Source organism: Callospermophilus lateralis, chromosome 1, assembly GCF_048772815.1.
Source record: "Callospermophilus lateralis isolate mCalLat2 chromosome 1, mCalLat2.hap1, whole genome shotgun sequence".
Lineage (NCBI taxonomy): Eukaryota > Metazoa > Chordata > Mammalia > Rodentia > Sciuridae > Callospermophilus > Callospermophilus lateralis.
Genome location: NC_135305.1, coordinates 223110729 through 223123586, shown reverse-complemented (window position 1 = coordinate 223123586; position 12858 = coordinate 223110729). Strand labels below are relative to the sequence as shown.

Below are 12858 nucleotides of genomic sequence, written 5' to 3'. Positions count from 1 at the left end.
TGCCAACCCGGGGCAGGAGTCGCATGCCAGCTGCACTGGGACACCGAGGCCGGCCAGGCAGGGCCAAGGGGACTCAGCCTGCGGGTCCTGGCTGAGGTCCAGGGTGGCCTGGAGTCCAGCGACAGTCCACCCCCCAGACACCCACCGACTGCAGGGGCCACCTGGCCACATGTCAGTCAGGCGCTCAGAGGTGTGGGGCTGACCACGGGAGCCCCGGCCGGGCTGCAGCCTGGTGGGCCTGCGCTGCCCCTGGGCACAGCCCGCTCTGGGTGTCGTGGCCATCATGCTGCGAGCCCCAGTCTCCGCACCCCACACACAAAGTCAGGGCTCTGCTGCCCTCAGGGTGTGGGCAGGGGCCCGGCCCAGCTGAGGGCAGAGGTGGGAGGGGACAGTGGGCTTCGCTCTGCCTGAGACACAGGTGCACCGTGTCTGACGGGGTTTGCCCCCAGCCCCACACCTGGAGGGCGCAGGCCAAGCCCCCAGGACCTGGCACAACACCATGCCTACTGTATGCACCCGTGGATGGCACCAGGCTCCCCCACAACAGAACTGGGGTCCAGACATGCCCAGGAAGGCATGCCAGGGCGGGTACCCCAGCACCCCACACTGCCCACCAGGAAGCCCTGGCGCGGCTCTGCCCTGGACTCTGACATTCTGAGGGACAGAATCTAAGCATCTGTCTGCTCAGAGCCCCAGAACCCCTCCCATCCCCCTACTGGTCAGTCTCAGGATCTCATGAGTAACCTCGGGCCACTTCAGAAACCGTGGGTCACATTCGGAAGCTCAGGAAAAGATCTCAGAATGGGGGTCACTCTCGGAGCCGAGAGGACAGCCTGGAAAGGTGGGCTCCATCCAAGTCAGGGCCTGAGAACAATCTCAGAACCTTCTGGCAATACCACTGGGATGGACTCAGGGCTTCCAGAATACCCAGTGTCTCAGGGTCCATCTCCAAACCTCAGACGTTGGGCAGGAGGGACCTCCAAGACCATCAGCCAGGGCCTTCCCTAGGACAGAGGCGTCTCCACAGCCTCCTACCCAGATGTCCACCCTCTGCTCCAGGGGACACCCAGCCCCTGCCCTCTGCCCGCCTCTCTGCTGGCTGGCTCCAGCTGTAGCTCCTGTCCCCAGAAACTGAAAATCACTTTGCTTCCATGAGACTGTTCCCAAATCAGCCCTCCGGAGCCTCTACAGGATTTCATGATGAGCTTTGCCCCAAACTGCACCCTGGTGTCCTGTGGCTTCCCGACCCCACCCTCCCTCCCGTATACCCCAACCCCGCAGTTACCTGCTTATGCATCTCGATGTTGAGCCCGTAGGACATTTCGTAGTACTGCAAAGGAAAAGCCCACTGGGGACACCCAGGAGCCGGGGGACACTGGGGTCTCAAGAGCACCCAGGCTAGGGGTCAGTGTGACATGGAGGATCAGGGTGACATGGAGGCCCCAGCCCCATGGGGGCGTCAGAAGGAGAGTCCAGGGGGGAATCAGGGGGTCTGCCTGGAGGAGTCCCTTGCCCTCCTAGGAGAGGAGGGGCAGGTGGGGATACCCAGAGACCCTGGCCCACAGGGCTGCGGTGGGGAAGCCTGGAGGCGGTGGACAGGAAGCCCAGATCTCAGGTGGGTAGGACGGGGCTCAGGGTCAAGGCCAGTGCCCGGCCCTTCTCCGGCCGGCGGACCAGCCGCTCACCATAACGTAATGCCGCTGCATCTCGGTCTTCTCACTGGCCAGCTTCTCGCATTCCAGCTTGAGGCTGGGGAGGGGAGGACAAGAGGGTCCGGCACCCCACGTGGGCCAGTTCCAAAGTGAGGAGCTGGGTCCCCCTCACTTCTCCCACCTCCCGCGACCCACCTGCCCTGGGCTGCGGTGCTGGCGCCTCACCTGTGGTACTGCGCCTGCAGGACTGGAACTCCTCCTTGATGCGGTCGCAGATCTCCAGGATGGAGAACTTGAAGGGCTGGCCCGGCTGCAGCGGGGTCTGGGGGGACGCGCGGGGCTGAGTTCCCGGGCCCGGGGTGGCCGGCGACCCCCTGCGCCCGGGGCCCCCGCTCACCGGGTGCCTCCCCTGGGGGTACATCCTGCCGTCCCGAGGCCCGGCGCCGCCCGAGCCGGACAATGTGGGCAGGGGGCGGCGGCGCGGGGCGCGCGGCCGGGCGGCCGGCCGGGCGGGGCGGGCGCGCTGCGGGACCCGCGGCCCCTGCCGACCCGGCGCGGGCGGCGGGCGGCGGGAAGGTCGGCGGCCGGCTCGGTGGCGGCGCGGGCGGCGGGCCCCGCGCGGAGCCGCCTCCCTCCGGCGGGGCTCGGCCGGGAGCCGCGGGCAGAGCCGCCTTAAGGTGGCGCCGCTGCCCCCGCGCGCCCCGCCCGGCGCCCGCGCCCCCCGCGCGCCGCGGCCCAGACCCCCGTCCCCGCGCCCTTGGCCCGCGGGGAAACTGAGGCTGGCGGCCAGGCCCAGGGCTCCCACCCCGGGACGAGGAAACGACCAACACCACCGGCTGCCCCCGCCCGTGGGGAGGGCGCAGGTCTGGGGTCAGCAATGGCTTTTCCCAGGCAGTGACATGGGGCTCAGATTGAAGGATCAGGAGGAGGGTCTGGCCAAGGGGAGGCAGGAACACCTGCCAGGGAAGGACAGGGCCAGGCTCCACTGCCCAGCAGGTCAGCCCCTGGCCCGTCTGGGCCTCGCTGCTCCTCTGGAAGGTAGGGGCTCAGATGGGAGTTGGTGCTGCTCTGGCCCCGTGCCTGGATGGCAAGGGGAGCCAGCCAGCTCTGCGGCAGAGACTCTCCCCTCCTGGGCCATCCAGGGAGCCCTCACTCCGCTCACCTGCCAGTGGGGAGTCCTTGCTCCCATCTTGTCTATGAGACCCTGAGCCCATTAAGTCAGTCAGCAAACACACCAAGAGCCTACTGCGCTGGGCTGTCCTGGTCCACAGCACCTCTGGGGACAGGGGACTAGGCACCGGCACTGTGTACGGGAGCCCCCTGTTGCTGTTGGACCTCTGGGCAGGTAAGCAGTGGAAGGGCACAGGATCCCCTGCACACAGGCCTCCTCTTTCAGCAAACAGATAGACACCATGCCAGACACAGGGACCCAGGGTGAAGAAGGGCAGATCCCAGCCCAGTCGGACTAAGCTCAGAGGAGACCAGCTGCTGACCACACAGAATCCAGCCTGGGAATCCTAAAACTGTCTGTGTGTAAAAGGGAAGAATGGGGGGTGGTATGTCCGGGCGAGGGCTCATTGAAAGGCTACTATCCAAGACTGTACCCCAAGGATAAAGTCGGCCACGGCCACGGAAGGGCGAGGAAGAGAGGTCCTGGGTCTACAAAATGAGGGTGTGCTGGAGTGTTCGGTGGCTCCCTACTGCCATCAAAATCGGATTTTGCCCAATGGCACACGCCTGTCATCCCAGCCACTCAGGAGGCTGAGGCAGGAGGATGGCAAGTTTGAGACCAGCCTGAGCAACTTGGTGAACCCTGTCTCAAAATAAGTGAAAAGGGGCTGGATGGTGGCTCAGTAGTAGAGCACCGTGGGTTCCATCCCCAGTGCCAAGAAGTAAAAGAAATCCACAATCCAGGTCTGGGGATGCAGCTCAGCGGGAGAGCACTGGCTGGGCATGCATGAGGCCCTGGGTTTGATCCCCAGCACCACAAAGATAGAGAAATCATCGAATCCAAACTCCGCTCCCTTCCACAGTGGGCTCAAAATAAAAAAGGGGCTAAAACCCTCAGCCCTTTCTCCCTCCATGACCCCCACTCCTGGTCTGCTGCATACTCCAAGCACCGCCAGCCCCAGGGCCTGTGCACTTGGCTGTTCCTCAGCCTGGTCACTCTCCGCTGGCCTCTCATGGACATTTTCAGTGCTGGGGATGGAACCCCGGCCTGCAGGCTGGCAGGCTGTATCCCAGCTGCGCCCGGACCTGGCCTTGCAGCTCAGAAAGGCCCCTCCTGCCCTTCCTGCAGCCTACGGGCCCCACCACCTGTTCCCCTGAGCCCTGCCCCTTGCTGTCTCCCCACCCCAGGGACTGGAAACTCCTGGCCCTCAGGGGCCTGGCATGAAGCAAGCTTGAGGCAAGTGCAGAGGTGTGGACAGGCGGTGGGGAAGGAGTGACCTGTGGGCTACAGCGCCGCATTGCCCTGTGGCCCTGCCCCACAGGCCCCTGATGCCAAGAGTGACTGCTTCCAGGCTCCTGGTTCCAAACGCTTTCCGGGACATGTCCTCCTCCCCTGGGACACCAACAGTGCCCTCCGGGACCCTGAGTCCAGATGGTGTGCCCAGCCCTCTTCACCTGCCCCCGCGGCCCCTTGGCTTCTTGGGGCCTCCCTCCCTCAGCTTCTGCCTAAATGCCTCTAGCTCGGGGGGCACCCCCCTTTCCTGTGGCTGAGCTGAGGGGACCCAGGCCTCACGTGGGGCCCTGTTCATTCACTTTGAGGCCTCACTAAGTTGCCCAGGCTGGCCTCGGCCTCCCGCGTGGCTGAGACGACCAGCGGGTCCCGGGCCAGGCTCGGGCCTTTCCTGAGGCTCCTCTGGGTTCTGCTGGGAGCAGCCCCACCTCTTGCCCCTCACCTGTCCCTGATGCCTGCAGACCTGTGGCCTTCTTTCTTCTCCAAGCACAGGGCTCTTTCCTTCCTTGGTCTGGTCACCTGAAAGTCACCTTGGCCTGTGCCTCATGGACCCCATTTTCCCTCTGAGGCTTTAGTGACCACCTCCTGAGGACAGCTCTAGATCTGGCTCCACCCCAGATCTGTCCTGGGAGACCCTGGCCTGTGGGCCCAGCCACCGACTGGACATCTTCCTGGGTTCCCCTCCGCGGGTTCCTGACCCTGTCGGCCCCACAGCCCACCCCGTACTCTGAGGCAGAGGTCCATCACCTGCCCCGTGACCCTCCTCCTCTCCCCAGCCAGTCCCACCCCTCCCTGCTGTCCGGCTCCTCTCCAGTCCCACCTGCCACCTCCTCCCACCAGCACCTCCCTCTGGGCTGTCAATCTCAGCCTGGCCCTCTCACCCCCACCTCCCGCAGCTCCCTATTGCTCCAGGGGACAATTCCCCAGGGCCTTGGCCACTTAGCCCCGCCCCCCTCCACCAGTGCACTCGCCTGCTCCAGCCACCTTGGCCCCACTGCCTAACTTGTCTCCACTCAGGGCCTTTTCTGGGGCTGTTACCTCTTCCTGGAATTCCGCCTCCTTCCTCTACTGCCTAGAAATGTGCATCCTTCCTCGGCCTCTCCTCCAGGTAGCACCTCCAAAACCACCCCCAGCCTCCTGTCTCTGCTCCTGGTGTTGGTGTACAAGTGGACATTTATTCTAGAACCACCTCCTCACACTGCAGGACGCTGGCACCCTAGGGAGGACCCTGCCCCAAGTCTTGCCAGGCAGGAGCTTCTGGGATGGGTGGACGGAAGGGAACAGAACTGAACACATGCATGGTTCCAGGCCCAGAGTCAGAGCTAGGAGGAAAGAGCCAGGACTGAAGGGACCAGAGAGGGCACAGCTTCCTGGAGCAGGGCTTTCTGCCCACCAGCGCCTGGATCCCTCAGCGGCACACTGCACAGCGGGGGTAAGTACAGGCTTGTGGATTGCCTGGGAAGCACAAGACCACACGCACCCCATCTCTTGGTGTGCATGAGCTGCCAGGAAGGAGGAGCAGTTGCTGTGAGCTGCAGCGTCCCCACCCTTGAGAGTCGCGGGTGGGACGTGGGGAGGCTCGGCTGAGCCAAGCCTGTGAGAGGCGTGGGGATTCGGGTGACTGCTAAGTCCCTGAAATGCACATTCGGCCAGACTAGGAAGCAAGGAAAAGACTCGCAAGGCAGGGAGTTAACAGCCTGCACAGTTTCTAGCACAATCTTTTCATCCGACTGAAACACTTTCCCCAGCCAACCCTATCCAGGGACTTCAAGCCCCACCTCCTGGGTCTCAGTTTCCCCATCTGCAAAATGAGTGCTGGGAGCTGTGAAATGGAGAAGGGGGTTTGGCTTCCAATCTCTCTCCTCCCGCTCTACAGAAAGACTCAGCCCCTGTTTCCTGGCTGAGTTTTTATGATGTGGATGTGGGATTTTTTTAAAGGAAAAAGCTGAGAAGCAGCGCTGGGACCCTGGATTGCTCAGACCACCTTAAATCAGCCTCACCGCCCCAGCTACTGTGGAAATTCCTTTCTCCACGGTGGTTGGCTGAGCACGCCAGCCAATCCATCCGCGGCGCTCCCACATGGGTCCATGACGTCACAATGGGCGCTGGCCAATGGGCACCTGGATGCCAGCAACCAATGGCAGGAGGCTGTGAGATCGATTGGGCCAATGGGAAGGCGGCTAGGCGCTCCCCGCGGGGTCTGGCGAGTGTAGTTCCCCCTCCCTAGGCGGAGCAGAGACCCTCGTGGACCACCGAGCCCGGCTGGGGTGCAGGGGGTGTCTGGCTTGACTGTCCCCCAAAACGAGTAGCGAGTTTTTCTCTAAACCTGGCAGGTCTCCCCTTAAAAACAAAGCTCCCTGGCCCAACTTGCTACTTGGGCGAAGCCCGGGCGCCTCCGAGGCAGAGGCGCTGCCTTTCGCCCTATTTCACAGATAGGTAAACGGAGGCCGGGAGCGGCGAAGTCTCGCGAGACGCCCCAGGGACGAGTCCAGACTCTCCCCGAGCCTGGAGGTCCCGGGCTCTGCTCGGTTTTATGCCCAGGAGGGCAGCGGCGGGGGGGACCCACAGCTGTAGGCGGGGCGCGGCGCGCGGCGCGGCCTCCGTTTCCCCAGAGCTGGCCGCGGGGGCCGAGAGCGGGGCTTCTCGGGGAGGACTACGAGCCCCAGAAGCTCGCGCGCGGCGCCGCCCCAGGCTGTCAATCAAAGTAACGTGGGTCCTCTCCCTCCCGCGCCCCCGCCCGCGCTCGCCTCCTGCCAGCTCCCGCTCCCTCCCCGCCGGCTCCGGGCCCGGCGCGGTATAATTACAGCCCATTGATCCGACCCGGGCCGGGAAAGCGGCTCCCTCGGGGAGGCCAAGCCTTTGGCTTCCGACACCGCCAACCTCTGCCTCCCGCGCCCCCCAGCCGAGCTGCCGGGCCACCAGCCAGGCCGGTCCCCTCCCGCTGGCCCCGGCCTCTCGGGTGACCTCGGAGCTTCAGTTCCCCGCCACGCTTGGCCGGAGCCCCCTGGAAAAATCGCACACACGTTTCTCTCTGCAGGCGCCGGGCCTCTCTCTGGGCCTCAGTTTACCCACCTGGACTGGACTCATCCATGAAACTCATTCAGAGGCTGTTCTGAGCTGGAGTAACCAGGGCCAGGCCACACTGGGGACCTCAGGAGGGGTCCCCAAGACTGGGAAGAGGGGGAGTCAACACCACTCTGCCGTCTGCAGTCAGGGCTGGGGTAGAGGGAGGACCAGCGCGGGGTGGGAGTGGGGAGATGGGGAAGCCTTCCCAGGGGTCGGGTGGTGGGGGGTTAAGCTGGGGTTCTGCAGAGTGCATAGGAGTTGTCATTTGGGCCTTTAAATCATCCCACCCTAAAGCTGGCAGAAGAAATCTGAGGACCTTGGCCCTTTCTGGAGACCAGGAAAACTTGAGCTCTGGCCCCTGGCCTGGCTTGTGGGACTCTGAGGGTCCCCAGCTGTGAAACGGGGAAGCAGACACCAGGATGCCAAAGCTCTCTGCCTCCTTTCCCGTGGGCCCTGCTGGGAGTTGGGGAGTGGCCGCCAGCGGCAGGAGGTTCTAGAGTGGCCCAGACTCAGGATCACAGCCTCTCTGGGCGGCTGGAGGGACAGAAGGGACCCTGTGTCAACCCAGGGCTCCACACCAAGCAAGTCCCCACTGCCTGGCTCCTCATCTGGAAAGCAAGTGGGCCAAGGTCTCACATAAGGCCCACACAACCCTTAAAGTGACCCCAGCAAATGACAGTAAGGGGCAGGCCTCTCGTTGGGTCCTAAAGGGCCTTCTGTCCCCCTGGTGCCATAGCCCACACCTGGGCTGCGCCCCTGCCTTCCTCTCACATCCGTGACCATCCATAAAGGGGGCAGACTGGGGCCTGGCTCAGTGGGAGGGCGAGTGCCCAGGTGGGAGGCCGACTCTCAGCACCGCCTACAAGCAGATGAATGAAACAGGCCCATCCTCCTCTAAGCAAATCACCAGGAGCCAGCCTGGCCTCAGTCCTGCTGAAGGACCTTCCTGTCTCCCTGCGGCCCTCAGAGGAGGATCCAAACTCCCCCCCTCTGGCTCTGACCCCTCAGCTTCCAATTGTCAAGGCCTGGGGGCCTTGCCCTTGCCATCCCCTCTGCCAGGACCAGGCTGGCCCCACTCCCGCTTTCAGGGTGGTATCCTATCCCGGCTGCAGCACCCTCCTCCTTGGTCAGCTCCTCCCACCACACCCTCTTCAAAGGCCTGTCCCTCTTGCTACCTATTTGCTTATATGTTTATGGTCCACCCAGGCCTCCCTACAGGGCTGGCTGCACTGGGTTTATTGGGAGAATAAATGGGTGAGCACAGAGAGGGCCATGACCTCTGCAGGGTCACCCAGCATATTGGGTAGGATGGAGGCCAGGCCCCTGGCCTGTGGGCCACCTACAGCTGAGGTCCGCGGGTCAGTCTCCTGGGATAACCATGCAGCGCTGAGGTCAGGTCCTGCCACTGTGTGGTGGGATTCTGACAGTGGGACTCTCCACTGGGTGTCAGGGTTCAGGCTCAGCGAGGAGTGGGGGCCACAGGGACACTCAGGTGGGGCTGCAGCTGCCACCCAATAGATGACCCCACAGCCACTGGCCCCCTGTTCCAAGTGGGGCCCTGCCTCCCTTCCCAGCCCCCGGGCACTCTGCTGGACCCCAGCTGCCCCATCCTCCAGGCACGGCACAGAAGAGGGCTGAACACAGCCACCCCCTGGCCCGGGCCCATGGAGTGCTCCTCCTCCAGCCTCCTCCTCCAGCTTCTTCCAGCCTCTTCCTCCTGCCTCCTCCTCCAGCCTTCTCCTCTTCCAGCCTCCTCCTCCTCCATCTTCCTCCTCAGGCTTCGGGTGTGCCTGCGGCCTTCACTCCCCTCTGGCCTCAGCCTGCTCACTTTGGGGATGGAGGACAACCCCATGTGTCCCAGGGGAGCCCTGGACAATGGCAGCTACGGCCCCACCCTCCCTCAGGACAGGCCAGCTGTGGAGCTTATGGAGGCCGAGGCAGGAGGACTGCAAGTTCCACGCCAGCCTGGGCACTTAGTGAGACTCAGACTGAAAGGTCACCAGGGCTGGGGGTGTGGCTGGGGTAGGCCTGCCCGCCTGTGCCCGCCTGTGCCCACCCTGGTCCCGCCCTGTGCTACAGAGCAGCCTCAGAGAGAAGAGGCCCGTCCTGCCCGCACCCTGCCCCACGCTTCCTCGCTGCTTGGAAGGTGGGTCTCTGTCCCCACACAGCTTCCCAGGACAGGCTGCTGCCACCAGGTGACCTCAGAGAGGCCTCCATCTCCCAGGCCCTGGCCGCCCCCTGCCCCTCAGGCTGCTGCTGCAGCATCTGCTCTGAACCCAGCTTGTGTGCAGTGCCCTCTGGGGGTCCCCGGGAGGGAGCTGTGTGCAGTGCATACAGCAGGTGCCCAGCAGACACTGGCTCAGGAATGAAAGGAAGCCATTCTACCAGAGGAAGCCAGGCCGGAGTCACCAGGGACCAGCCTGGGGCCACCCCTTCCCCACCTCCCAGGCCTGGCCTAGAGCCAGGTCCCCTGCCACCATTCGCCACCCACATTCACCACATGGGCCCAGCTCAGCTGGTGGCACAGGCCCACCAGGTCCTGCAGGCAGGGACCGCCCTTCTGGGTGGGGGTCTGTGGGATGAGCAGGAGGAGGAGGGAGAAGGGGAGGACAGAGAGGGGAGGGTGGAGGAGGTGGGAGGGTCAGGGCGGGCTTCCAGGCCTGGCCAGCTGCCAGCAGCCAGCACCATCAGGGCCTGGGGGTGGGAGCTGTTCTAGGGGGAGGCCGGCTGAGACTTGGGGGCACAGAGCAGGGATGAGCTGGGAGGGGAGGGACACAGAGAGAGCTTCATGGACCAAGGAAGAGGGAAAGGAGCAGAGAGGAGAGACCCTTCCCAGAGCCAGAGACCAGGCAGTGCTGGGAGCCACCTCGGGAGAGCAGGCGGCCTCCTGGACCCAGCGTGGGCGACCCTGCCCTGGCTGCCCTGTCCCCCACACACCTGCAGGGCCCAGGCTGCAGGCTGAGTCCTCCGGGTCAGACACACCAGCTCTGCTCTCTGCCATCTCACCAGGCGGCTGCTGTGTTGGGCACTGCAGGCCCTGGTGGCTCAGCAGTGACGCGGTGGGGACATATTGTCCCTGCACTCAGGGGGGGGAAGATGAGGGAAAGCCAAGCAGAAATGCTGGGAGACAAAGGGCCAGGGTCGGAGGTGGCTGGGCCAGGGGGGCTGCTGGGAGGAGGTCATCCAGGCCCAGGGCGAGGCCTTCAGGGACCCTGGGCAGCAGAGAGGTGGAGCAGAGCAGCAGGAATGGAGGCAGAGACCACACAGGAGGAAGGGGCCAGGGGCAGCGACAAGAGGGGGGCTCCCCGACCTGCCTGGGATCTGCATCCCACACCTTCAATTCCCCCCTCCTGCCCACCCCACGCTGGTCCAGAAACCTCTTTTTCTTAAAACCAGTGGTCAAGAAGGTGGACCTCCTGCCTTTGGACCCGGCTTCCTTGGCTTTGTGACTTACAGCAAGGCACTTGGAGTCTCTGAGCCTTCCTCTCTTCACCTGTAAAATCGTTTCTCAGACATTTTGGAGGATTTCAGAGATCAAGGAAGGAGGGCAGGCGCCTGGCCCAGCTGGAGCGCCCAGAACTCAGCCGCGCCAGCTCCCTCCCTCCTGTGGTCTACAGGTTCCCTTCACCCACTGGTCGCTCAGCTTGGACCTGGTGTGGCCAAGAGCTCCGCGCCCACCTTTGGGCTGGCAGCTCACGGTGGCTCTTGTGACCTTGGCAGCGTCTGCCCTGGCAGGGCTCTGCTTCCCATGGCACAGTGGGAGGGAGGGAGGTCCTGGCCAAGGCCCCCACCCACTGCTCGCAGTGTGGCCTCTTCCTCCCCCTCCAAGACTGAGACTGCCCGCCTCCTGCAAGCTCCAGGCTGGGGTCTTCCGGGAGAAGGAGGCCACCAAGTGCGTAGGGGGGGCGTCAGGCAGCAGCTGTGCCCGGGCCCTGGCTGGAATGCTCCAAGTGTACATGCTACTTCCATCTTGTATATCTGGGTGTTTTCCTCCCTGCCTGGCGACAGTAGTGGGGGTCCATGGGCCTCTAACCCAGAGCTGTAGGCTGGCCTAGCCCTGTGGGGTGAGGTCCCTGATGCCAGGACTCCGGAGCTGCAGGCTGGCCTTGGAACACTGAGGACTCAGAACCAGTGGGTGGCAGGGTGTGGTGGCACACACCTGTAATCCCAGCTACTGGGGAGGCTGAGGCAGGAGGATAGCAAATTTAAGGCCAGCCTCAGCCACCTAGAGAGGCCCAAAGTAACTCAGTGAGACCAGACCCTGTTCCATAATAAAAAAATAAAAAGGGCTGGGGATGTGGATCCATAGTTAAACCCCCTGGGCTCAACCCCTGGCACCAAACAAAAATAAGGAGCAGATGGGCAATAAGGCAAAGAGAGGGAGCCTTCCTGGCCCTCCTCTCACCTCCAGGCCCAGGTCCCAGCCTCAGAGCCTGGGAGGGGAAAGGGAAGGAGTGTGGGGCAGAGGTGCCGGGCTTCTGCAGAAGGTGCTGGCAGTCTCCTGGGCTCCCTTCACTGCAGTTCTGGGCACGAAGGCTGGGTGTCTGGCTGCCCTCCCCCCCCTCCCCCCCCTCAGCTTCCTACTCCCCCTCCCCCCACATCCCTGCTCCTGCGCCCACCCCTCCTCCCTCCTCCTCCCACATCCCTCCTCCTCCCACATCCCTCCTCCTCCCTCCCTCATCCCTCCTCCCTTCCCCATGCCCCATCCTCCCTCCCTCATCCCTCCTCCCTTCCCCAAGCCCCATCCTCCCTCCCACATCCCTCCTCCCTTCTCCATCCCCCATCCTCCCTCCCACATCCCTCCTCCCTTCCCCATCCCCCATCCCCCCATCCCTCCTCCTTTCCCCATCCCCCATCCTCCCTCCCACATCCCTCCTCCCTTCCCCATCCCCCATCCTCCCTCCCACATCCCTCCTCCCTTCCCCATCCCCCATCCTCCCTCCCACATCCCTCCTCCCTTCCCCATCCCCCATCCTCCCTCCCACATCCCTCCTCCCTTCCCCATCCCCCATCCTCCCTCCCACATCCCTCCTCCCTCCCCCACCTCCCCACCCTGCTGCTTTCCCAGCTCCCCATTCTCCTCCCTCCCTCCCCCTCCCCTCCCCCTCCCCTCCTCCCCATTCCTCCCCCTGCGTCCTCCGTCTCATTAGGCTGCGGGCCGCGGGCCCATTAGCGGATCAATTAGCCGAGGTCGCGCGGGCGGCCCGCAGCCCTCCCGCCGCACCGCGGCCCAGACCGTGCGCGCTGCTCCGCCCGCGCGGGGGCTCGTGGGGTCCTCGGTGGGGTCCTCGGTGGGGCCCATACCCAGGGAAGGGAGGCGCGCGGCCTTCTCCGGCCTCCTCCGGGTCGGTCGCCCGTTTTAGGGATAAAGAAGCCAAGGCCCGGGGCTGGGGTGGGGCCAGCCAGGGTGACGCCCAGCTGCAGACCCACCCCGCCCTCGGGGTCCACGGCCGGGTTAGGCGCCAGGCCACTCACTGGAGCTCCGCAGAGGAGGCGGCAGATGACCGGCTCCTGCAGCAGCCCCTCCTCAAGAGGGGAACCTGGGAAGCCACCGGGTCCCTTGTCCTGTGTGCGGGGTTTGCACAGATGGGCTCAAGCAGCCTGTGCCCCCTCCCCAGCCCCTCCTCGTGCGGGCACGTACCCAGGGCTCCCACTCAGCCACATCCCAGACCTTTTGCT

At 64.4% G+C, this 12858-nt stretch overlaps 1 protein-coding gene and 1 pseudogene across 2 annotated transcripts in view; both read right to left on the bottom strand.

The window, feature by feature from the left end:
* LOC143395920 (TLE family member 5) overlaps nt 1–12858 on the bottom strand; it is a 32962-nt gene that overhangs the window by 11576 nt on the left and 8528 nt on the right. The window contains exon 8 of the mRNA XM_077109720.1: nt 5511–5520. Within this exon, the coding sequence (XP_076965835.1) occupies nt 5511–5520 (10 nt within the window). The remainder of the gene's footprint in view (nt 1–5510; nt 5521–12858) is intronic.
* Nucleotides 322–2149, bottom strand: LOC143638364 (transducin-like enhancer protein 2; annotated as a pseudogene). The gene is made up of 5 exons (XR_013154596.1): nt 2050–2149; nt 1878–1974; nt 1686–1749; nt 1286–1330; nt 322–366 (listed from the first exon to the last, which is right to left on the bottom strand). The product of XR_013154596.1 is annotated as a transducin-like enhancer protein 2 (transcript).